At 40.9% G+C, this 27,167-nt stretch overlaps 1 protein-coding gene across 2 annotated transcripts in view; it reads right to left on the reverse strand.

Annotated features, from left to right (window-relative positions):
* Nucleotides 1-27,167, reverse strand: part of MRC1 (mannose receptor C-type 1) — a 126,795-nt gene that overhangs the window by 7,477 nt on the left and 92,151 nt on the right. For both annotated transcript variants that reach the window (XM_073581867.1, XM_073581868.1), the window contains exons 15-25: nt 26,011-26,155; nt 18,382-18,423; nt 17,321-17,484; nt 14,544-14,611; nt 13,101-13,201; nt 12,507-12,649; nt 7,673-7,787; nt 7,419-7,585; nt 5,769-5,871; nt 4,508-4,743; nt 886-1,051 (exon numbers count right to left, since the gene is read on the reverse strand). In XM_073581867.1, coding sequence (XP_073437968.1) covers nt 886-1,051; nt 4,508-4,743; nt 5,769-5,871; nt 7,419-7,585; nt 7,673-7,787; nt 12,507-12,649; nt 13,101-13,201; nt 14,544-14,611; nt 17,321-17,484; nt 18,382-18,423; nt 26,011-26,155 — 1,450 coding nt within the window. The remainder of the gene's footprint in view (nt 1-885; nt 1,052-4,507; nt 4,744-5,768; nt 5,872-7,418; nt 7,586-7,672; nt 7,788-12,506; nt 12,650-13,100; nt 13,202-14,543; nt 14,612-17,320; nt 17,485-18,381; nt 18,424-26,010; nt 26,156-27,167) is intronic.

Below are 27,167 nucleotides of genomic sequence, written 5' to 3' on the forward strand. Positions count from 1 at the left end.
TGGCTTCTTGTCCTATGATTGCCTACACCAGTCCATGAGAGAAGGATGTTATAAATATAAAACTAAACAACCAGAACAACAGAAAGGCCAATGCTTTTTTAAGTACTTTTTGCTACTATTGCAGCTCTCGTTGATACTACATCCTGATCCAGGTTTTCGTCACTTATTTAACGGGAGTCTATCAGTTCAAAATGACTGTTCAAATAAAGATTAGATGGCTAGTGCAACTTAGATGTGGCCGAGCAGTTCAGTGTACCCACCCACTTACTTGCTTTCCATCTACCATGCGCCTGTGCTTGGTTTAAACAGTCCAACCTTGAATGACCCCAACCATTAGAGGGCCCCCTACAACTGCATGGGCTGACTCTATAAAGGGGTAGGGCCTTTTCTTAAATTCTTGCTCCATTATTAGAAAAAAAACCTTTGGTATACTCACACTCACCGGATCCAGTGCTAAGTCTCTGACAATGCTCTCGGTGTCCAGCATTGGCTGCAGAGCTGATGTCACATTGACAGTTTGGCAGCCAATCAATAAGCTTGAGTTCTCTGAGTGGGTGTTTTGTTTACACCGGCAGAACCACCGAGTTCACTTATTGGCTGTCGATGTGATGTCAGTGCCAAAGTCAACAATGTACACTGGGATCAGTGGCCGAGACTCCGCACTGGACAATAATTTTTTTTATAATAAACTGCGCCCGAGGACCGAGATTTTCTGAAAGGGAACAACCCCATTAAGTGCACGCAGTATATGCCGGCTTAGCTTTGTCACTATTTAAGCTTATTTCAGTCCTGAGTGATCTAGTGTTCAATGATGATATAATTTATAAGAAAACCATTGTACGCATATCTAGAAGATTCCACATAAGAATTCCATCTTCAGCTTACCGTTCGTCTGTTTGCAGATTGCTGAATAATTCTCATCGCAAGAGGATGTCTTCCATTGTCCATCGATGTCCAAATAAACGCAGGAATTTTTCTTCTTTGGCTCCCCTGCAGCCCATTTTGTGTAGCGAAGCTTCCAGTTATCAACCCAGCTGTACATATTAGTGGTCTAGAACAATAACGAGATCCGTAGATATGTGATTATGCAGGAATGGAAGTAGTAAGACATTGAATGGGTTAAACATACAGAGAATGTTCTTTCTAGATATTGAAGAGTATTCTGCTTTACTTCTTTGCATGTCTCAAGTGTTCTCAGAGGGTGGCTTAGGCTAGTTTCACACTAGCATTTGTGGGCGCAGCGCAGGGCTGCCGCTAAGCCCCGCCCCCGGCTGCGCCCCCTCCGGTCAGTTCCTCCTCTGATCGCATGAGGCTGCATGCAATCAGCATATCCTATATTTAGTGTTGGATACGCTGATCGTGCACTGACCATGCGCTGGTCTGATTTTGCTGGCGCTGTGCCCTTTTGACGCTGCACCCAGAGCACAAAAATACAACACAGCGCGTTTTTTGTGCAGTGGGCACAGCGCCAGCAAAATCAGACCAGCGCATGGTCAGCACACGATCAGCATATCCAACGCTAAATATAGGATACGCTGATCGCATGCAGCCTCATGCGATTAGAGGAGGAACTAACCGAAGGGGGCGCAGCCGGAGGCGGGGCTTAGCGGCGGCCCTGCCCTACGCCCATGAACGCTAGTGTGAAACTAGCCTTAGTGATTAGTACAGGTGCTTTTTTATTTTAAAAGTGTATAATTATATGTATATATGTACTGTATACACATATATTCATATTATATATCTGTATTATTTTACATGTTTGTCACACTTAAATGTTTCCTATCACCAAACAAATTTAAATATTAGACAAAAATTAAAACAAGTAAACACAAAATGCCATTTTTAAATAAACTTCTTTATTATTACGGGAAAAAGAAATCCAAACCTGCAGGTCCCTGTGTGAAAAAGTGATTGCCCCCACCTTAAAACATATATTAACTGTGGTTTATGACATCTTTGAGAAGATGAATTCAAATTCCCTAGCCACACCCAAGCTAGACATCATGCCGTGATCCAAAGAAATTCTGGAACTCCGGAACAAATGAGAAACAAAGTAATTGAGATCTATCAGTCTGGAAAAGGTTATAAAGCCATTTCTAAAGCTTTGGAACCCCAGTGAACCACAGTGAGAGCCATTATTCACAAATGGCAAAAACATGGAACAGTGGTGAACCTTCCCAGGAGTGGCTTGCTGACCAAAATTCATCCAAGAGGTCACAAAAGAGCCCACATCAATATCTAAAGAACTGCAGGCCTCACTTGCCTCAGTTAAGGTCAGTGTTTATGACTTCACCATAAGAAAGAGACTGTCAAAAAATGGCCTGCATGGCAGAGTTCCAAGATGAATACCACTGCTGAGCAATAAGAACATAAAGGCTCATCTCAGATTTGCCAGAAAACATCTGGATGATCCCCAAGACTTTTGGGAGAATACTCTGTGGACTGACGAGATAAAAGTTAAACTTTTTGGAAGGTGTATGTCCCATTACATCTGGGGTAGAAGTAACACAGCATTTCAGAAAAGGAACATCATTCCAACAGTAAAATATGGTGGTGGTAGTGTGATGATCTGGGGCTGATTTGCTGCTTCAGGACCTGAGAGAATTGCTATGGTAAATGGAACAATGAATTATGCTGTTTACCAAAAAAGTCCTGAAGGAGAATGTCCGGCCATCTATTTGTGACCTCAAGCTGAAGCACATTTGGGTTATGCAGCAGGACCATGATCCAAAGCACACAAGCAAGTTCACCTCTGAATGACTTAAGAAAAAAAAAATTAAGACTTTGGAGTAGCCTAGTCAAAGTCCTGACCTTAATCCAATTGGCATGACCATAAAAAGGTGGTTTATGCTCAGAAATCCTCCAGTGTGGCTGAATTACATCAGTTCTGCAAAGATGAGTGACCGAAATTCCTCCAGAGCATTGTAAAAGACTCAGCCAGTTATCGCAAATGCTTGATTGCAGTTGTTGATGCTAAGGGTGGCCCAACTAGTTATTACGCATAGGGGGCAATCACTTTCACACAGGGTCCTGTAGGTTTAGATTTTTTTTTTCCCTTCTGGTCCTTCCAGCTCTTACAACTTAAAAAGTTGGAGGATCTGGGGGCAAGGGCATGGTGTAGCCATATCCATCAGACAATATTCATGATAATTTATGCCACAATATTGGTGTATGATTGACTTAAATGTACACCACCCCCTAACTGTATGATATAAATGGAAATTTGTAGATATCACAAAAAATGAAAAAAATGGGAGTCTAGGCATATTGCAAATAGAAGATGGCGGTTTATTCTCAACGCGTTTCGAAGTCAATAGGACTTCTTCCTCAGGAGCTCCACAGTACGCCTGGACTCCCATACAGTTTCTTTAGCCCCTATGTAAGATGCACGATGCACCAGATATATTAAGAGGCTCACGCTTATTAATAAATTTGGCACATCTTACTCCAGCACTGTCATCATTAAAGGGGTTTTCTCACGAACAAAAGTACATTTTAATCAATAGATCTTTGAATAATAATAACTTCCACAATTGGATTTGTTAAAATATAATGTTCCTGTGCTGAGATAATCTTATACATGTGCCCCTGCTGTGCACTGTGTAATGGCTGTGTCTCACCGTACAGGAACATGGTCTGATCATACCACAGCTCCTGGGCAGGGGAGGAAGTAAAAAATTATACAGACATTACAGCACAGGACCACTGCGGATTCTTTCTGTGAGGTAAAACATCACCCTGTATGTTTTTAAACAATGTTTTACTTCAAAGAAAGAATCATTTGCGACTCCCTGCTGTAATTTCTGTATACTCGCCCACCACCCGTACACAGCACGGGCACATTTATATGATTATCTCAGCACAGAAATGTTTAATTTAAACACATCCAATTGTGGAACTTATTATTATTCCAAGATCTATTGATTAAAATGAACTTTTGCTTGTGGGATAATTACGACAAGTACTAGTATTCTAGGGACATTGGCTGGAATTTACAAAAAAAGCTGTTGTTGCTTACAGCAGCCAATCACAGCACAGCTTTAAATTTCTACCTCATTTGTGAAAAATGAAAGCTGTGCTGTGATTGGTTGAAATGGCCGACAAAGATAGTTTCCTTTAGATAGTTTTTTAAATGTGCCCTGCTGTTTTTTGGGAAGTGCTAACATTGGAATGGAATTTGTAAGTTCTACAAGCAGCAAAATAATTCAAACTTTCCTAAAGAAAAAAAAACTGTGCTTACTGACTATGGCAACCAATCGCAGCACAGCTTTCTTTTTACCAGAGCTGTGTAAAAAATGAAAGCTCAGCACTGATTGGCCGCTATGGGCAACAAAGACATTTTTGCTTTTAGACTCTTTTAATACATGAGGCCCTCAAATTCCTATGTAATGATCCCAGTGTGTGATTGTGTGAGACAGGCAGTATCAGGGTGTGGTCGGGAAACATGAAATAATGTTAATATTCTGAACCTGGACAGCCCTGTTAATACGTGCACTCTTTTACACACCTTATTGGGACTGCTCAAGCCAATCCAGAAAGGCTCTTTGTGTTTGGCTAAATGAAGCTTTAGAAAAGACGTCGTGTATTCATCTAAGACACTGGCTAGTTCCGAGTCCGTGCTCTTGCACACGCGTCGCGCTTCGTCCCACTTCATCTTGCTTTTCACAAACCTGTAGCTGGCATCTCCGTATTTATACTGGTTGGAGGCTGAAGCTGTGGTGGGATTGACTCGTATATTTGGGTCTAAGTAGTAAAGAATCAAGAAAGGTTTAACAAGAATGAAAGATATGTTCACACTAGAAAAACAGCGATAGAAGGCAAGGCAATGGTAAAAATCCCCAAAATATCTCTCTTCCAGGCCTAGTTTCCATGGTTGGAGTAGTCCTCCATTACACTAGACAATATTCCGGTGGGCCCAGTCTAACACAACATCGGGGCCCAACACAACAAGGCCCAGATGGTTCAAAAGAAGAAGCCGTCACTTGTACAAGTCTGCTGTGAGCTCTTACAATGTTATTTCCCAGCACAGTTTACAATATTGTATGCTTGTTCTGTGCGGCTGAATGGTGGCACATAGAATAATGTACTCTTGGGGTCCTGTCTACCCAAGTCCAGCACCGTTAATTACTAATGATTGTGTATTTTTGTATATCAGACTATGCTTCCACAATGAATATTTGGTGATGAATTTTTAACCCCTGGGGGCATTTTCCCTTTTTTTTCCAGTTTCATTTTTTTATTTCCCTTTTTTCAAGAGCCGCAACGTTTTTATACTTCCGTCAGTATAGTCAATATAGCCGTATGAACTTTTTTTTGCAGGACAAGTGTCTTGACTAACTAAAAGTTTGACCGGCGGCAGAAAGAAAATGAAGTAATATTCTCCCAGTAGCTGCTCGCTTCCAGTTAAGTAGGTGGTCCCTGGGGGAATGAGGAGGCATCACTCTCTACTCAGTGAGCATTATGTGATTCCCCCCACTCAGTGAGCACTATGTAATCCCATCCACTGATCTTTGACTGACTTCCCGCTCTGCAGTGTGTGTATTGATTGACCAGGTGAATGCAATTAATTTTAAAATCTGCTTCTCTCTCCCTCTTTGTTAGGCCAGGATCACACATGCGAGAAACTCGGATGAGTCTCGCATCTTAATACACAGCACTGCCGCCGGCACTCGGGAGCGGAGCGTGCGGCTGCATGTATTTTGTCCGAGTTTCTCGCATGTGTGATCCCGGCCTTAGACTTTAGCTCTAGTTATTCCTATGCAGTTTACCTTTTGATTTCTGGCAGATGTATCCTTTGCTCTGTTCACATTCCTCCTCAGTCCATGTACCGGCGTCCATTACAGCTCCACGTTTCATAGCTACGCAGTCAGTCTAGCATAAAATACAGGCATTTTTTTTTATCAGAAGGGAAAGCTGAAGCTTTTCAGAATTATCAAGAAATTTTCTTCTATAATTCTGCTGGCAACTGTAGATAGCTGTAGCATGGCTCAAAATATTGGGGGAAATTTACTAGTGTAAGTGCACCAGAACTCTGGCCCAATATGCACAAAAATGCCTGATATATGTACCTTGAACCAAGTTCATTGTGTGTTTTAAAGAGGACCTGTCAGCAGATCAAAAGTTTTGATGAGCCGGCTGTCAATCAGTGGAGGAGCGAGGTTACAGAGCATTACAAATCAATCAATTCACAGTCACAATGACTCTGCAGGTCCTGCACCTCCCTATCATTTGATTTTGTATATTATTTTTCATGGACTAAGACTACCACTTCAATATTTTATGTTCATCATTGCTGTAGTAGTTCATCACAATAAGACTTATAACATTCTCTGCCACTGTAAAAATGAGTCGTGCCCTTTGATTAACTATTCCTACGCTGTAAAATCTAAAAATGGCTGCTGTTTTACCAACCCTCTTCTTTTATAGTCCTTGTGATGGTCCCCATTGAATTCCTTTGCAAGTCCATGTGATCTGATATCTGCAAGTCAAATATGGGGAGGCCTGCATTTCGAAATCTCACACCATAAGCCCGCTCTGTGACTTATACAATCTTCAGTAACGTGTAAAACGGTACTGGACATTTTTTTCTGTGCAATCCTTGTGAATCTAATTGCAAATTGGTCAAATTTACTAGGACTAAGGAGGTTTCCGTTCAGGTCTGTCCTTGCATTACATTGACAATCACTAGCTATTGTAGGGATTCACTCTCAGGTATGAACTAGAGCTCACACAAGCACCAGATTCTGGTGTCAAAACAGAGTGAGGTTTATTGAACTCCATAAACTTGCACATATCTTTAAATGGATACTGTCTTTTTGGGCACAATTGTAATACCAACAATCACAGTAGTTTCTCAGTGAGGCCACAGCAATAACATGGTCTCACCAAGACAGAAGACCTGCTTTACGATCAGTGTGCTCATCTTTACTGGTTACTCACTGGCTCCAACACCACACACTGCTCAGTTTCCCTAGCTAACCTAGCCTCAAATGAACACATGCCCTGGTTCTAGTCATAGCTAACCAAGTGCACCTAATCAAGACCTCTAGTGCTAGGATTTATCCCTGTCCTACCTGGCTTTCCTACACAATGCAATTCTTCATTTTGTCCTTCCATTAACTCTACAGGAAATAAATGCTTGTAATTACGTTCCCTCAGGGATTGCAGGTTTTTGCTGGGGTTCTTAGGAGTGTGATATCTCATGCAAGTGACTCTTCTATTAAAAAAAAATCAAAAAAGGAAAACCCCCTTTAAGCTATGACACAATGTTTTAGTCAGTAGCTGTGTGACTATTCGAGTAGTATCCTGTCACATTAAAAAAGTTGCCTATGATAACAACCTTTAAAATGGATGTTTATATAGATTACTATCTCCCCGAGATCCCCTATGAAAATGCAGCAATGCATTATAAAACTTACATCGTCATTGTAGGCATACGCATGACTTCCTGACGGATGGCCCTTAGCCCAGTTCGTATAATACACCCCACTTTGATCTGTCCAAAGAAACTTGTGTTCCGAATTCACATCGTTCATTCCGATCCACACATCAGCCTCTGCATTGACTAAATTAGCTATCAGAAAAGCTGAAATAAGACATATCAGATATATGTTAACATTGATTAGTGTCCATTTGCTGGTAAGGCAACACTTTCATTATTTAAGCTGCTTACCTTGTGTTAAATGATCATTTATGGTGACCAAATTTCCTCCCAATGTTCGACATGCAGTTCTCGCAGCATACCAGTCAATCACTTCATCGGAGTCGCTGCCATAAATTCTGTAACACTGTAGTAGATTAAATAAAATCGTTATTATCGCAGAGCTGTTGTAGATGAGGTATAACACTACTTGTGACCATTATATGATTTATATTGTGCACTTTTACCAGTTTTCTCCTCTGCTGGCTCTATCTCTAATTTTCAGTTGTCTCTGAGATAGTGGAGACTGAATGCTATAATTTCTCCTGTACACTGTACACAGACTAGGAAATCCTTCTCCCCTTTCTCTATGATGTACATATTTAGAAGCAGCAGCATGGAGGTAATTATTAAGCAAGACTGTGCTGTGTAGCTGTGAATCCAGCTTTGGGGTAAAAAAAAAAAGCTAAAAATCAGCAGCATTGTCTTTCTCTGCCTTTCTCTGTCTCTCTTGCTATGCTCCTCCCTCCTTTTGACACATTAGTGAGCTGTAATTCTATCTTGTGTTGGACACATTTCATCACCTTTCCAAAGTGAATGATGAATTTAGGAATCAGGAGGGAGGAGAGAACAAGGGCAGACATACCAATGGTGTAACCTGTGCAGCCAAGCATTGGCAGGAGAAATGGTGGTCTATAATGAGCTATTGGATTGCAAAGTCCCATATATTGTTCTTGCACAGTTGCCATTTTCTGTCTCCATCTGCCACTGGGAGAGAAAGTGGTCGAGAAAGATGTATATTTCTCTGAAGATATAAAACAGAGTTTTCTATTTTTGTGTGCACGTTGTTCAGCAGTAAAATCACTACTACATCTCCTAGCTGTGAAAAGTTAGAGACCACTGGTCCTTATAAAAAAAGAAATACTTTTTTTTTTATCTTGCTATAAAATTGTCATGGGCAAGCTTAGGGGGTGGATTCCTAGTACCTGGAAAGTACATTTACTGGGAGGTTTCAGTTTTTGTATTGAAGGGCTAATCCCCAAAAATGAAAAAAATATCCCCTGTCAATAAGAAAATAACTTAATTATTGCCAAGTACAGTTCTCAGCTACTTACAGCAGTCCCACACACACTGAATGCACATCTCCACTCCATTCAAGACAGGGCTACAGAGCCCCGATGTCAGGATTCCTGGTGGTCCCCTCGGTCATATCCCAATTGATCAGCAAGACCATCTCTTTTTGTATATGGGACAAATTTTTTGTTTTTTTTATAAGAAACGATTTTTTAAGGTGCTCCTGGCATTTTAGGTAACCTTTCAGAATAAGCCATTATGTGTGTGAAGGAAGAATAACGCAATCTCATTTGCAGGCTATATCTCTAATTTTCACTTTCCTCTAACTTATTGGATGAAGATTAGCTGCTATGATGTCTTTCATGCAAAGTACAAATGAAGAGATGGATCAGTACTCATCTTTGTGTGCAGTACACAGATAAAATCATAAGCAGAATGGAGGACATTATACAGTGTTACTGAGCTGTGTGGCTGTGAATCCAGCAATGAAATGGAAGAAATTTACTAGAAGCTAAAGCGTGATCTGCCTGTTTCTCTGTCAGTGCCTGCCTAGTCTCTCACTTTGTTGAATGTTTCTCACTCTTCTTTCCCCTCGACTTTCCATAAAGTTTAATAGGACTTGTAATATGATTCCTCAATGAGCAGACTGTCCGTCTTTCTTTGACCAAGACAAGAATTGTTTCATGAGTTAATGAGGTGAGGGGGAGAAGTGGCTTATAAGTGAGAAAAAGCATATTTCTGTGATAACGTACATTACAAAGTTTTTTTTTATTCATTTGTACTACAGATTTATGTTAAGTCTGCTGAAAATATTGTGAGTCTTTGTGACTATTAAAGGGGTTGTCTCAAAATGAATCTAAAAGAGTGCACTGCTCCTCTGCTCCCAATTTATTAGTTGCCAGTGAGCGGCGCACTCCTGAAAATTGAAACTTAGACCAACAATACGGTCAGAAGCACAGCAAGATCGGAACTGGTCATATCCAGCAATCTCACCAGCTTCAGAGGACCTTAAAGGGTGGCCGGTATATTGTCACCAAGCTGAACACTCTAGAAATCCCTTTGTTCATGAAAGGATTTTAAATAAGGGGTAAAATGCAAGATCGTACCCAATTATAGTAGGTACGGAAGGTATTCAGACCCGTTTAAATTTTTCACTCTTTGTTTCATTTGCAGCCATTTGGTAAATTCATAAAAGTTCATTTTTTCTCATTATTGTACACTCTGCACCCCATCTTGATTGAAAAAAACAGAAATTTAGAAATTTTTGCAAATTTATTAAAAAAGAAAAACTGAAATATCACATGGTCATAAGTATTCAGACCCTTTGCTCAGACACTCATATTTTAGTCACATGCTGTCCATTTCCTTGTGATCCTCCTTGAGATGGTTCTACTCCTTCATTGGAGTCCAGCTGTGTTTAATTAAACTGATAGGACTTGATTTGTAAAGGCGCACACCTGTCTATATAAGACCTCAGAGCTCACAGTGCATGTCAGAGCAAATGAGAATCATGAGGTCAAAGGAACTGGCCAAGGAGCTCAGAGACAGAATTGTGGCAAGGCGCACAGATCTGGCCAAGGTTACAAAAGATTTTCTGCAGTACTCAAGGTTCCTAAGAGCACAGTGGCTTCCATAGTACTTAAATGGAAGAAGTTTGGGACCACTAGAAGTCTTCCTAGACCTGGCCGTCCAGCCAAACTGAGCAATCAGGGGAGAAAAGCCTGGGAGAGAGAGGTAGAGAAGAACCCCAAGATCACTGTGGCTGAGCTCCACAGATGCAGTAGGGAGAAGGGAGAAAGTTTCACAAAGTCAACTATCACTGCAGCCCTCCAACAGTCGGGCCTTTATGTCAGAGTGGCCCGACGGAAGCTTCTCCTCAGTGCATGACATATGAAAGCCCGTATAGAGTTTGCTAAAAAAAACACATGATGGACTCCCAGACTATGAGAAATAAGATTCTCTAGTCTGATGAGATGAAGATAGAACAACCCCCATCTGTGGATGTTGGGCACTCAGACCATCCTCAAGAAGTTGGTTTCTAACCATTTGTGCTGGAGATCATTTTGCAGGGCTCTGGTAGTGCTCCTCTTGTTCCTCCTTGCACAAAGGCGGAGGTAGTGGTCCTGCTGTTGGGTTGTTGCCCTCCTACGGCCTCCTCCATGTCTCCTGGTGTATTGGCCTGTCTCCTGGTAGTGCCTCCCGCCTCTGGACACTGTCACGATCCATTTTCGGATCTGTGGCAGAGTCTGGACTCTCTTATATGAACTTTTTTCCTTTCTGGCCTCGGGGGATAATATGGAGTTTTGCCCCTGGTGGCCGCTGGTGTTACTACAACTGCAGTTGGTCGGCTGCTGGAGTTTTGCCCCCGGTGGCCGCTGGTGTTACTACACGTTTAATTAGTCAGCAGGTGGTGACCTCCCCCCTCCTTCCTATAAAAGGTTATCAGCTGCTGCAATTCACTGTTGGTAATACTGGTCATTTGCTAACCAACCTTGAGAAGAGAGGGGCTATCTGGAGCAGTGGTGTTTCTGCTGAAAGCTGAGTTTGGGTGCCGTACTCTGCTGCCTCAGGCACATTGACAGCAGAGAAAGCTAAGTTGTTTGTTTTTCCCTGTCCATTACTTTTCTTTGTGTTTTACTAGTACAGAGGTGAGGACCAATGTCCACACTTGCCAGTTCCCTAGTAAGGGATAGGTGCAGAGAAAGTGAGGACTGAGGTATCCTGGTCGGCGACAGGTTGAAAGAACCTGTATAGGGAACATAAGGAGAGTTCAGGGCTCTTCCTTAGGTGAGTGCAGGAGGTGTCCTCTTCCCCGTTCCCTATCATAGAGCCCACCATTGTAATTGTTTCCCCGGTGTCCCCTTGTCTGTCTTGTGGTTTTGTGACCGACCGATCGTTGGGTCGTGTCACGCAGAGCCAGACATGCCATGACAATACTGTGACAGACACTACGCTGACAAACACAGCAAACCTTCTTGCCACAGCTCGCAGTGATGTGCCATCCTGGATGAGCTGCACTACCTGAGCCACTTGTGTGGGTTGTAGAGTCCGTCTTATGCTACCACGAGTGTGAAAGCACAACCAACATTCAAAAGTGACCAAAACATCAGCCAGAAAGCATTGGTACTGAGATGTGGTCTGTGGTCCCCACCTGCAGAACCACTCCTTTATTGAGGGTGTCTTGATAATTGCCAATAGTTTCCATGGCAGCACGGTGGCTCAATGGATAGCACTGCAGCCTCGAATCCCACCAAGGACAACATCTGCAAGGAGTTTGTATGTTCTCCCCGTGTTCCCGTGGGTTTCCTCCCACATTCCAAAGACATACTGATAGGGAATTTAGATTGTGAGCCCCATCGGGGACAGCGATGATAATGTGTGCAAACTGTAAAGCGCTGCGGAATATGTTAGCGCTATTTAAAAATAAATATTATTATTTATTATTATCTGTTGTCTATTCCATTTGCACAACAGCATGTGAAATTGATTGTCAATCAGTGTTGCTTCCTAAGTGGACAGTTTGATTTCACAGAAGTTTGATTTACTTGGAGTTATATTCTGTTGTTTAAGTGTTCCCTTTATTTTTTTGAGTAGTGTATATATACAGTATATACAATATATATATGTATACACACACATTCCATGGTTAAATTGCTTTGGAATATATATATATATATGTATGTACAGTAAATGTAGATACTGTGTATGTACAGTATAGATATATATAGATATTTATATTATATATACTGTATATATATTAGTAGCAGTAAATGTAGCCAGCATATAAGATTACCTGTCGCCCAAATGGCAGCCATTCTTCTGGACAGCTGCCTTGCGGCTCTGGAGCAGTTGGGGCAGACGTTGCATTGATAGAACTGTTTTTCCTTTCACAGATATAAGCATTTGGATAACCACAATTTATGTCATTCCAATATCCTGTGATTTTAATGAAAAAACACTGAAATTATACATCAGTATAATAGAGAGATTGTATGATTAACTCTTTCCTGTCTGAAACCAAATAAGTTAACTGGCTGCTGGCAAAATCTTTGGTCTCTGTACTGTAGCTCAGTGGTGTACTGCCAATGGTGGCATGCCACGCGACTGTGCCAGGGAGGCCCGATGCCAACGCCGGCATCAGGCCCCCGACCGCCCGTCATCACAAGTTCAAATGTATCGGCATCCTTTGATTTCGCTTCTATTTCAGCATTCAAATAGCAATCACCTAATAAGCCCATTCACATGAGCTCCAATATGGTGGGAAAGGGCAACTCATCGGCACCCCATGTTTGAGTAGGAGAATGGAGAGTTGGGCGGCACTGGAACAGATGCTCCAACATGACTTCACCACTTCAATGCCACTGTAACACATAGGCTTGAGACATACCTAAATTTTTATACATTACAACGCAGTTCTCGTCATTGTTGGCAAAGTTGGGTTCATAAGTTGCCCAGGCAACAAAGTCAATGGGAGAGCCATCCATCCACCTAAAGAAATAGAAATGTTATGGTTAATATACCAGTCATACCTACTTCTCATATGTGCCTCACGCTACCCTAACTTATTTCAAAGGACTTGTGTTAAAGGAACACTAATCACAAAAAATGCCCCCAAAACTTAAATACCCTAACACTTTCCCCCTTCATCTCTTCCTTTTCTTTGATCCCATTTTATCCCACATTACATTAAACCTGAGAAATATATAAAGAAATGTTCTCTGTGTGTCTCAGATCAGTCATGTCTCAACCTCCACCTCTTCAGTCCTGTCCTGTGTATAGCAATAAGACATCTGGCTGCAGCAGGAGCCTCCCCCCTTTCCTGTCTGTAATAGTTATCCCCTCTGCTTGGATGAGAGGGCTGGGCTTTGGAGAGCCACAAGAAGGAGCTGATCAGAAGCAGATTGAGTACATTGCAGGTTCTCTACAAGACTGACTGCTTCAGGATCATACAGAAATGCAGCAGTCAGGGCAACTAAGTCTTGTGTAATGTAATCATTAATTTTCAGGACTAGTATTCCTATAAGGGATGCAATCGTCCGAAAAAAAATATTATGTAAGTCACATTTTTGTGTTAAATGTGTTTTTTTAGATTTGGCAATGTGTTTTTTTTTCATATTACAATCTTTATTATATAAAAAAAAGTGAGTTATTTTCCAATTTTCACATTGGCCATGGGATTTATTTTTAGAATAATGCTTCCTGTCCTTTCAGGTTTATGACAATAATGAACATGTCATCATAACACAATATTTACCAATTACAAAAGGCGATCTTTCAGTTGATTTGGCTCCCCCTCCCTCCCTAATAACCATTGCACATGCTCATTAGATGCTTCCAAACAAAAGATATAGTCAAAATCTGTTCATTGTGGTTAATGCACATGCGTTGTTTCCTGAAACTGAAAGTTAGAGGCCAAAAAAACCCCAGTGGCCAGTTTGTAAATTGCAAGTTTTCTATTTTATTTTTAATGAAGATCTGAAAAAACATATAAATTGCCCAATTTTCTCTAGGGGAGTCACATACCATCCACATGTGTTGTCCATAAGTTATGTACTCCCATTATGTAATGCTGTTAGAAGTGGGAAGTATATGGTTGGAGGATTTACAGATGTGTATTTCTGAACCATGACATTTTATAGCAAAATATGTTAAGCTATATAGAATAGTGAAACAGTTCGCTATACACTTTGCACATCTATTGTATAAATGGGGGCCTATGAATGCCCTTGGCATGTGCAGTATGTGACTTATGAATATTGGAAACACAATGTGATCGCAGCCTAAAACATCAGCTGTTCGGTATAATTCTCAAAACATAGTAAGCACCTACATAAACTCTTTATCCACTGCTAGGCGCAAGCCAATAAAATAGTTATCGTTCCTTCCATTCTTTAAAATCTAAAAATGGGGAAGAAAAAAAAAAAGAACATGAAGGTGAATGTCCGTGTGGAGGAAGCCTGGAATAAAGAGAGGACATCACACTTCAGTGACAAACATGAGATCACATCCACGGCTGGAAATAAAATGATATTTGTGTAGCAATGTATAACAGAAGATGTAATGCAGAAAGGTGCACAACCTAAAGGCAAATGCAGGACCAGAACTAGTCTCATTATCAGACAATTTGGTATCTATCTATCTTATATCAATCTATCTATCTATCAATACACATATTCATACACAACCATGCATCTACAATAAATTTAATGTAGGTCCACTATATACACAATACTTTCGCAAGGAAGTAAAGAATAAATATGCAGATGTTTATATATTTTTTAAATTTAAGAATTGAAAAAAAGTTACTTCTCATATATACACTATATGAACCCAACCAAAAACACCTATGGGGAATTCTGAAGAGACAAGTTGAGCATCACTCTCCATCCAGCACCCAGTTTCTCATTCAAGAAGAATGGAAAAAGATAGATGCTGCAATATGTTGCCAACTTGCTCATTACATACCTACAAGACTTGGAGATGTCCTTAAAAATGATGGAGGTCATACAAAACACTAGATGTGGGGAGTAATTATTTTTGCATCAACTAATTTGAGCAAACTTGTGGGGCTGATATTATTAGGCTGGAAAGCGCCATGGATATTGGCCCCTTCCCAGCCTAATAAGACCAGCTCTCAGACATCTCAGGAATGGCGCATCCATTCCATGTGCCTATTCTGGTGCTTAGCCTAGGCTCTTCTCAATTGCCCTGGTGCATTGGCAATTGTGGAAATGGGATTGTGGGGGTTGATGTCAGCAGCTGGCACTGGAATTAAGTACACTGGTTAGTAATGGAAAGGTGTCTATCAGACACCCCATTACTAACCCACTATTCAAAAGAAATAAACACACACAAAAAAATCTTTATTTGAAAAATATTCCCCAACAATTTCCCTCTTTCACCCATTTATTTAAAAAACACATCATATACTGGAGCAGCACTCACTTCCGGGTCCTGTGGAGTGGAGTACAATGTGAGAGCCAGAATGATGAGTGGTGACATGGCTGCGGTGCCCTATACAGCTTTGTTTTTGAGACTGCATAGGTCACTTGCGGTCATGTCTCACAGGCAATGACATGGGTAATGTCATTGCCCGTGAGACGTGACTGCAAGTGACCAATGCATCCTCTCACTACAGACATCATTGCCTGTGAGACATCACCGCAAGTGACTTTTGTAGCCTCGAGAACTAAGGAAAAGCATACATCTTGGGGTTGATATTAATAGCCTAGGATGGTTCATGGATATTGGCCCCTTCCCAGAATAATAAAGACTATCTCACAGCTGTCTGCTTTCCTTTGGCTGGTTATTAAAGTAGGGGGACCTTATGTCATCTTTTTCATTAATTTTTTTATTTTTTAACAAATGCAGTAAACTACACATGCAATGCACTGTTCCATTCCTACAGTTGAACCTCCACCTGCTGGATGATGATTATTCCTTTTTATTTTTTTTTATTATATGTTATCTCACGTAATTTCCCTATCCACATTTGTTTGCAGGGCAATTGTCCTGCTCTTACCCCCATTTTGCCTCATTTTTCAGCCCCCTAGCCCTTACTACAACCATTTTACAGGCATTTTAAAGCATCAAAGTTTGGGTCCCCAATGACTTATATGAGGATCAGGTCCAGGTTCAAGTTCGGGTAAAGTTCTGGTACCCTATTTGGAGGCCAAAAGGCACTGTATATGAGTCCAAAAACACCATACCAACAGTGAAATGTGGAGGTGGGAACATAATGGTCTGTAGCTGCTTTTCAGCATATGGAATTCGCAAACTTCATGTAATTGAAGGAAGGGTAAATGGACAAATGTACTTATACATTCTTGCTAAAAAAAAATCTGCTACGATCTACCAAGATGATGAAAATGAAATGAGGGTGTAAATTTCAGCAAGAAAATGATCTCAAAAACACAGCCAAAGAAACTCTCAATTGATTTCAGAGAAACAAAATAAAGCCGCAAAAATGACGCAGCCAATCATCCATCTGACCTGAATCTCATAGAAAACGTATGGAACGAACTGGAGCTCAGAGTTCATAAAAGGATCCGACAGAACCTTCAGGATGCAAAGAGTGTTTGTTTGGAAGAATGGGCCAAAATCACACCTGAGCAATGCCTGCGACTAGTTTATCCTTACAGGAGGCATCTTAAAGCCATCATCAGCAACAAAGGCTTTTGTACAAAGTATTAAATAAATTTCAGTAAGCATGTTCAATACTTTTTCCTTATGTCATTTTATTACATATAACTTAATTTATGGACATCTATGTTTTGATTTCTTTGCCGGTGTGGATTGGATGGGTTGTTACCGACATCTGGTGACAATTTCATGTCAATACTAGTGCCTTTAGAAGTATATTTACTTAGAAAATGTGTCACATGTTCAATAGTTTGCCTGGTCTTTTCATATCTTCATGAAATATTATCAAAACGTGTGAAAATAGTGGACTTTTCACCTTAAAAAGAGGATCGGCTCATATTGAAGAAGTGAGCGTTATTATTCAGCTAATGTTCAATGTTTTCCCCAATTAATCTATAGTTTCCTGTTTTTCTTTTTGTGAAATGATACTAACCATTCCAAGTAGTTATAAATGAAATAACTTACATATCTCCAGAGAAATTTCCTTTCGGATTCACTGCTAATGGTAACGAGATCTCCGAAATTACGCTTACAAAATTCGCGTGCTTTATCCATGGACACCTCTTCCTTGCTAATGTAGTATTGTCTGTCCTCTCGAATGATCCAGCCATCACTTGTATACTCAAAATCTAATATGGAAATGAGTAGATTATAACACAGCAAAAAAAAAAAAAAATCAATTTATTTAAATATGTCGATTCATCGGGCAATGGCCCTTTATTTTCATAAGCAGCACCGAGAGCTATACCTCTGCTGTTATCTCCACTTCTTTTTGTAGCCCTACTTGACGCTGCCATGCCGGAGACCCTAGCGCCCGGTCACTATTTTTTGAGATTATACATTTGCAATCCTTTTTGTTAATACACACATATAATTGCATTTTTTAAATATTTTTAAATATTGATTTTAAATAAATATTATTTTTAAATATTAATTATCTAAAATATCTAAATGTGTTCTGCATTTTTTTAATGTAATATGATAACGGTATACGGTAATTTATTGTGAATATGTAATATGATAACGGTATACAGTAATTTATTGGGAATAATCAAATTATCCATTACAAACTTGAATTAGTTGGAATCGCAATTTTTCCCAATGTGATTTGCGAACATTTCAACAAAACTGTGGTAAGCTATGGTCGTGTGCACGAAAACTCACAGTCCCTGCACCACGTCGATGTCATAGGAGGCTACAGGGAGGATATAAGTTCATATTCTCCCTTACCGGAAGCCTGTCAATCATGATTTAAATGCTATTTACCTGCAAATAACAACTATACGTGCCACAGGTATAAAAATAGCGTTTCTGGAGGTGACAGCTTCACAGGTTCTCTTTAATCCGTTCTTGATATTTGATCTGCTCCAAATTTATTCCATTTGTTCCAAACTCATTTAACAAAAATTGAATTTTCTGGCCCAAATTAGCATTTTGGCAGATTTGCTCATCTCTAGTATTTGTCGCTGTCAAATTTTCAGATGCTGAATTAGATTTAATCAATTTTTTATCTATAAACTACTTACCGGGAACTGGTGGTTTGGTGGGTTCTGGCTTTAAGGTTGCACCTAAAGATAAAATGATGGTGTCAATGTAATTGCACTAGAACCTGTGATTTTTGCCCTTGCTACATTAAAGGGAATCTGTCACCCCTTTTTTTGAATATGAGTTGCTGGCACCGCCATCAGGGGTTTATCTACAGTATTCTGTAATGCTGTAGATAGGCCCCCGATGTAATCTGAAAGATAAGAAAAATGAGTTAGTTTATACTCACCCAGGGATGGTCCGGTCTGGGTCCGATGGGTGTCGTGGTACGGTGCCTCCCATCTTCTTACGATGCTGTCCTCTTTTTTGCTTCCTGTCGTGGCTCCAATGCAGGCACACTGCTCTGCCCTGTTGAGGGCAGAGCAGAATACTGCAGTGCGCAGGCGCTGGACCTCTCTGACCTTTCCCGGCGCCTGCGCACTGCAGGACTCTGCTCCGCCCTCAACAGGGCAGAGCAGTGCCCCTGCACAGGAGCCATAACAGGAAAGAAAGAAGAGGATGGCATCGTATGAAGATGGGAGGTGCCAGACCGGACGGCGACACCCATCGGACCGGACGCTGAGGAGAGTATAATCTAACGATTTTTTTGTTATCTTTCAGGTTACAACGGGGGCTTATCTACAGCATAAAGGGCCTGTCACACTAAGCGATATCGCTAGCAATATCGCTGTAGCGTCACTGTTCTTCACTGTCCTATTAAGGGAATAGAAGAATCCAGGATATCTATAAACAGAAAGATAGTGAGGAAACACTTAGCTAACCTAAATGAATTCAAGTCTCCAGGTCCAGATGGATTACACCCCATAGTACTGAAGGAGATAGCAGAAGAAATTTTTGAACCCCTCTCCATAATCTTTGAAAATTCTTGGAGAACAGGAGAAGTCCCAGAAGACTGGAGAAGAGCAAATGTTGTTCCTATCTTCAAAAAGGGGAAGAAGGTGGACCCAGACAACTATAGGCCGGTGAGTCTGACTTCTATACCAGGAAAGATCTTTGAACAAATTATTAAACAACATGTATGTCAGTACCTGGATAAGAACGAAGAGATTAAACAGTCAGCATGGGTTTGTAACTAATAAGTCATGTCAGACTAACTTAATTTCCTTCTATGACGGAATCACTGATTGGGTGGATCAAGGAAATGCTGTAGATATAGTATATCTTGACTTCAGCAAAGCATTTGGCAAAGTATCTCATGCAATCCTTATTGAAAAAATGACTAAGTATGGAATGGACAAGGCAACGGTTCGGTGGATTCATAACAGGCTTAGTGATCGGACCCAAAGAATGGTCGTAAATGGCTGCACATCCAGTTGGAAGAATGTCTCAAGTGGGGTACCACAGGGCTCTGTCCTGGGCCCTGTATTGTTCAACATCTTTATCAACGATTTAGATGAAGGAATTGAGGGTAAACTGATTAAATTTGCTGATGACACAAAGCTAGGAGGGATAGCTAATACTAGAGAAGAGAGAGAGAGGATTCAAAAAGATTTAAATAAACTGGAGAAGTGGGCAGCAACTAACAGAATGGTTTGTAACAGGGAAAAATGCAAAGTACTACATCTGGGCAATAAAAATGAAAAAAGCATATACAGAATGGGAGGAATAGGGCTAAGTGACAGCACATGTGAAAAAGACTTGGGTATACTAATAGATCACAGACTGAATATGAGTCAACAGTGTGATGCAGCAGCAAAAAAGGCAAATGCAATTCTAGGATGTATTAACAGAAGCATACAGTCTAGATCACGTGAAGTCATTATTTCCCTCTACTCCTCTTTGGTCAGACCTCATCTGGAATATTGTGTCCAGTTTTGGGCGCCACATTTTAAAAAAGACATCAACAAACTGGAGCAAGTTCAGAAAAGAGCGACCAGAATGGTGACCGGTCTGCAAACCCTGTCTTATGAGGAAAGGTTGCAGGATTTGGGAATGTTTAGCTTGCAAAAGAGAAGACTGAGAGGGGACTTAATAGCTGTCTACAAATATCTAAAGGGCTGTCACATTGTAGAAGGATCAACTTTATTCTCATTTGCACAAGGAAAGACTAGAAGCAATGGGATGAAACTGAATGGGAGGAGACACAGATTAGATATTAGAAAAAACTTTTTGACAGTTAGAGTGATCAATGAGTGGAACAAGCTGCCACGAGAAGTGGTGAGTTCTCCTTCAATGGAAGTCTTCAAACAGAGGCTGGACAGACATCTGACTGGGATGATTTAGCGAATCCTGCTTTGCGCAGGGGGTTGGACCAGATGGCCCAGGAGGTCCCTTCCAACTCTACGATTCTATGATTCTATGATTCTATGTCTGATACTTAGCTCCGACCGGCAACCCCGCTGATTATTGCTGATCGCACGAGAACGTCCTGGACCATTTCTCGTCGTCAGCTTCCTGCTGGGCTTCCTGTGGTGCCGACGAACGACGCGTGGACGCGGGTGGGAGGACGTCAGGATCGCCTTGTCTGACAGGTAAGTAGCGACCCCCGACCCCTGCGATGTCGCTGGTGAGATCTGCCTGTTTGGCAGATCACTAGCGAACACTTAGCGATGCACCAGCGATCCTGACCGCTTCATATCGCTTGTCGGGATCGCTGGTGCATCGCTAAGTGTGACAGTACCTTTACAGAAAGCTGTAGATAAGACCTGATGGCGGAGCCGGCAGCTCATATTCGAAAAAAGGGGTGACAGATTCCCTTTAAATGATAACCAAAGGAAATAGCCTTTCATGAATGTTCCACTGAACAAATTCAATTTTATGCATTTTATATTGATATATGCTGATAGAATGATGAAAAGGTCCAGGATACATAGAACTGTATTAAATGTGTTTTTTTTATCTACATGTTTCGATGTGTGTTAACTTCGAAACGCGTCGAATAAAACCGCGTTGATTACAGTTCTGTGTATCCCAGAACTTTTCATCGTTTCATCGGCAATGCAGGAATCCACATTGTTTTCCACATTTATTCTATGTGGTCTGGAGACCTGTGGATGTCCAACAGCTGATCGTCTACGCTTTAAAAGCCGTTGCGTGCGCACAACTGTACCAGACCAGCACAATCTTTATAAAATCTAATTTTTAAATTGGATAAGAGCCTATTGTGTTTTATTTGCTCCCCACCTCCTGCACAATTTTATACTGACGGCGCAGTACTGTGAAGAACAGTAGACTTTATCCCAGTGATCAGAGTAATCATGGGAAAATTGTGAATCTTTGCGATTAAAGAGTTTGTCTGGAACTTTTACATTGATGGCCTATTCTTAGGATAGGTTATCAGTATCTGATCAGTGGCGGTGCGACACCCGCATCAGATCCGTTGTTCCAGTGGCCAGTGGCGCCCAGAGATGCTCAGATGTCGATCTGCACAGAATAGCTCCGTCACCTGTATAGTGGCCGCGCATGGGTACTGCAAATCCGCCTCCTATTTGAAGCAAGGTAAGCCATCCTGAACAACTTCTTTAACCATGATTTTATATTGCTGCGATGTGGCTTTAAGAGTGAGATTTCTTTTCCGTATCATTGTACCAAAGGCTATATTATTATTAGTCATTCTCATGTGTTGACTGTTGCAATTCATCTTTCATTCATGTCGTTATTAGCTTTATGCCCTTTTCAACTTTTATGACAACTGCTATAATCTGGGAGATACAGATCAGTTCTGCCTAATGAAAAGGCCCTGTAGGTTTAGAAATGTTTTCTTGGCATCCACGGTAGAGAGATATTACTAGAACCAGTAGGGGGAAATTGTGTGTTCCCGCGCCCTCCTTTCGGATAAAGTGGCCTATAGTAGGGATGAAAATAAGTCTGATTCCTATAAAAATTAGCAACATATGTCACCTAAACTGCACTGTCATATCTTGGACTCTCCAGGACCGATATATCTTTTACTGATTACTTTACTTACCATTGGCCGTATCGCAATGGTAATAATGCCAGGCTGCCTAAGTTGGCTTGAAGCCATGAAAATGTCACATTTATGCTGTTAAGTGCCCAGCAATGAGACAATGAGATGTACAATAGATTATTCCTGCTGCGTATAATCAGCAATGTTACTCCAGTAAGATCCTCCTGCTATGAAATGCTCTGATAAGTACAGTATGTCCATCCAAACTTGAGAAATGCCATATGAATCATCATGCAAGGGATTGGTGTTTTGTGAGCCGATACATTGTGTGGGAGAGATGCTGCGGGTCTAATATGCCTTGGCATGGTGCCACATGGAGTGTACAACAGCAACAGCTTATGCTGGAGGAATTGTGTTGAACAGACAACAGATGGCGCTGTGTTAACTAGTACAGCTTGTTCATATATGGGTGTAATTCCTCTATGGACTGTGTTGTATGACCTCTCAGGTATGTTCTCATCATCTATCCTCCTTCTTGATGATGATATCCCAAGTAAACCAGCTCATTCTCCCACAATATCTGAGTGAGGATGATTCTGCTGAAAGCTGAAATCTGCAACACCCCCGAGGATCGATGAATTTTGGAAGTGCGACTTATTAGGAGAGAGGTTTGGGTTATGTCCTTTAAGGGTTAATGGACTAAGTTGCTGGTGACATTGCTAAGTTATGGTTCTGAATTAAAGGAAATGTCCATATCGGGAAGAGTAAGACGTAATATTAAAAACACTCAAAAAGAGAGGAGAAATGATTGTACTTTTAGAGAGATGCATCTGCAGCAAAAATAAGAGTTTGGGAAAAGTGTAGAGGCATGCTATCAAAAAGCCGCAGTTGAGGTCGAAGAAAATTGTACCACTAAAGAGACCGGGAGGTGTGGAGTGAGGTCGCCTCCTGAAGTGTTGCTGAAGGACCAGGCGAGCAAAGTCGAAAAGTGTAGGGCAAGTATACAAGTGAGAAAGCTGAAGAGAGTAAAAGTCAGATCTGACAAGTAAGGGTAGTGTTCAAAGACCACCCCAAGAGGGGAATCCGCCCCAACCAAGATCATCCTCCAAGCGATACTGAGGGTTGTGGTCAGTGGCATAACGTAAAGCTCGTAGGCCCCAATGCAAAATCCCCAACCGGCATGGGCCTGTAACAGTATTGGTCTTCACCGTCTTCTAATATTGACTGAAGGTTCCCCTTAGGCTCCTAGGCTAGGTTGAGATTGCACCAATGATAGTTACGTCCCTGGTTGTGAACTACCTTATTTATTGCACCTGCCTGTTTAGTATGTACCAGGCGGAGAAGACCAGTTCACCTGCATAAAAGAACCGATATTACAGAGAGAACGAGGACAATAGGGTGAGGAGGACAATCACCATATAGAGGTTCTCCTGATGAATATGAATATTAGCCGCCTTCAAGATAAGGATTTGCCGCAGCGGAGTAGAGAAGAGATGCTTATTCCTGTCTGCAAGCATTACCCGACAAAAGATTCTCCTTTGTAATGTCTGAGTGTAACGAGCCATGCCACAGATGGCTGGAGACTGGTACCTGTGTGTGGGACCAATAGTGTAGGATGAAAGCATGTCAGGGCATTACTGTGAGGAGAAGAGGGCTGTGAAAAAAAGCACTGTGACTGTGTGCTGCACTGTGACTGTGTGCTGTACTGTATTGTGATTGTGAAGGAAGTGCTGCTGAAGGGATTGTCTGCAGACTATCACAAATACAATGAGTATTACAAATGTAAGCCCATTGCTATCTGCCTGTGTACCAGCCTGTCACCTAAGGTTATGTTCAGTAACCACAAAGCTCGTTCCTCATGAAAGGCACTGTGACTATGAAGCTCATTGTCCCCCTATCAGTAACATTGCTGCATTCTCATTCCTTCCATCATCCTTTCCACCATGTATATCTGCAGTTCTTCTGCCATCTCTGAGTGGGGAACAACTCTCACTATGGGTTAAATAATCATGGTATACTATCTTGCAGTCAGACTAGTCTTTTACCTCATAACAAGAGAATCTGGAGTACACGGTGACAGCAAGAAAAATACTTTTTGTATAAAAATATAAATGTTTATTTATGTATACAAAATATATAAATGATTGTACATAGTAAAACAGTGCACCAAGGAGCATACAAGCAAAACACAAGGGCCACCCCTCTGGCAAAACAATCCCGTTGCAAGCAAATCCACAGGTCAAGTGACCAAAAGAAAAAGTGTATAAGGGGCAGGTCAGGAAGTTCCCATCATAGACCGCAACATGACCGCGATATATCCTGAATAGCCAAGTCAAATAACTAAATAGTACCGCTTACCGGGATCTGAGAAGCCAGAGAGGGAGCCCCAGGTGCCCAATGTCCACCCCCTGTTTTACTATGTACAATCATTTATATATTTTGTATACATAAATAAACATTTATATTTTTATACAAAAAGTATTTTTCTTGCTGTCACCGTGTACTCCAGATTCTCTTGTTATGGCATAATTTATTGGAGTTGGTGAATTTGTTTGCTGGGAGGCTCACCAGGTGGTGATGTCATCCTGTGCATTTTTCTGTACACTGATTTTGTTTTTAATAGTCTTTTACCTCGTACAGATTATGGGATGGCTGTGCCGGCTGTAGCTTCTTTGCTCCTTTGATGCCTGTACTATAGCCCTTGGGGTAAAGCATCATAAACAGTGAGTACTACTCACCCCCACTTGCTAGCCAGCTTTGATGCTAGCGAAATATTTCATAGCGCCACAGCTTTATATTATGACAGATAATACTGTAGTTTATGCAATACTTAATTTTGTAAATGTACATTTTACTTTAAAGCGTTTCTAACTATACTAGACTAAATGGAAAAAACAACTATAATTATATACCTAGAAGGGGAACAGACACCATATTGGCAGAGATTGCCTGACTATGGATTTGCAGGACAAGAGAACACAACACAAATCTGGCAAAATATATCATTTGCATTTATACTCAATCATCTTTGGTAGCCAGGTGTGATCGCCACCGCGGCAGGGCAATGTTAGTCCATGACACCAGCAAAAGATATGAGAGTCCTGGAAAGCTCAGATTGAAGCAATGGGGTATGGGTAGCAATTGTCCTTGATTAGAGTGGTAGATTAGCTTCAACCCTCTGACAGGCCCATTGATTGTAATCTCTTTTAAAGTGAACTTTATGGAATATATCTAATAGCGCGGCACAAATTGTTTCATATTTCTGGTTAAATCGCTAATGTGAACTTCACGTTAAAGGTTTTCCCATCACACTATCATGGATTGAACTTTGCAAGTTTATAGTTTTTCTAAGTGCTATTCTCACAGTGACCACTAGATGTCAGCAACAACTCAATTATTTGGAAATACTTTTATTATAATATCTATCCGCTAGATGGTCACATAAGTGGCGCCAACATTTCTACTTAACAAATCAAGCAGATTATGCTCTAATCATTATCACTAAATGCGTTTTCAATATGATTGGGATTGGTGAAAGGCTTGATATATGATTTTCCAAATATTGGAAGGTATTTTAATACAAAAACTAGAATGACGGACAGAATTATCATTTTTCCAATTTTTCAGCCTTGTTAATGTACATGGTGGCATGTTCCCCTTTTACCTGGGGTTGGAGGAACTGTATCACTGTATCATTAGGAAACTATCCGTCTGCTCATATAGATTGTGTGTTTGTCAGACACAAACTCTTACAGTTTTGTACCTTTTTTAAGTTCACAAATCCAATCCTGTGGAGTATCACAATGCTTATCATTCCAGGAGAGTCGATAATCAGTATTCACCTCCCCGCAGAGCTCCAACCCCTGGTAGTTGTTGGGTTCTCCATAGGACCAGTTTTCATAAATCAACTGCAGAAAGAAAAAAAAACCGGAAAGAAAAAAGGGAACGAAAGAGGGAAAAAGAGATAACGAAAAAGTGAAAAAGAGGGAATGAAATAGGGAGGGTAAGAGGGAAAATGAGGGAAAGAAAATGGGAAAGAAACGGAGAGAAAGAAAGAGGGAGAAAAAGAAGGAACGAAAGAGAAAGGGAAGGAAAATGGCGAGTGGAAAGAAACAAAGAAGGAACAGGAAGGAAAGAAAGGGAGAGAAATAAGGAGAAAGATGGAAAAACGTGAAAGAAGGAAAAGGAAGGAGAGAAAGAAGGGAAAGGAAGGCAAGAAAGTGAGAGAAAATAGGAAAGGGAAGGAAAGAGGGAGAGGAAATGGAAAAGTAAGGAAAGAAAGGGAGAGAGAAAGAAGGAAAGGGAAGGAAAGAAAGGGAAAGAAATAAGGAAAAGGAAGGAAAGTGAGAGAGAAAGAAGGAAAAGGAAGGAAGAAAATGAGAAAGAAGGAAAGGGAAGGAAAGAAAGGGAAAGAAATAAGGAAAAGGAAGGAAAGTGAGAGCGAAAGAAGGAAAAGGAAGGAAGAAAATGAGAAAGAAGGAAAGGGAAGGAAAGAAAGGGAAAGAAATAAGGAAAAGGAAGGAAAGAAAGTGAGAGAGAAAGAAGGAAAAGGAAGGAAGGAAGGAAGGAAAGGGAGAGAGAAAGAAGGAAAAGGAAGGAAGGAAGGAAGGAAGGAAGGAAAGGGAGAGAGAAAGAAGGAAAAGGAAGGAAGGAAGGAAGGAAAGGGAGAGAGAAAGAAGGAAAAGGAAGGAAGAAAATGAGAAAGAAGGAAAGGGAAGGAAGGAAGGAAGGAAGGGGGAGAGAAAGAAGGAAAAGTAAGGGAAGAAGGAAATAAATATGAAACAATTATTTTATTTGATACTGATAATGATAAACTATACACAAATCATCTGATGTGAATTTCTGGTCATGGGAGAATCACAAAGCTTTGCTGCTCATTCCCTGACCAATATACTTGTGTTTCTCACATAATCAGGAAAT

This window comes from Dendrobates tinctorius, unplaced genomic scaffold, assembly GCF_039654945.1.
Source record: "Dendrobates tinctorius isolate UK_male_01 unplaced genomic scaffold, ASM3965494v1 ptg000070l, whole genome shotgun sequence".
Lineage (NCBI taxonomy): Eukaryota > Metazoa > Chordata > Amphibia > Anura > Dendrobatidae > Dendrobates > Dendrobates tinctorius.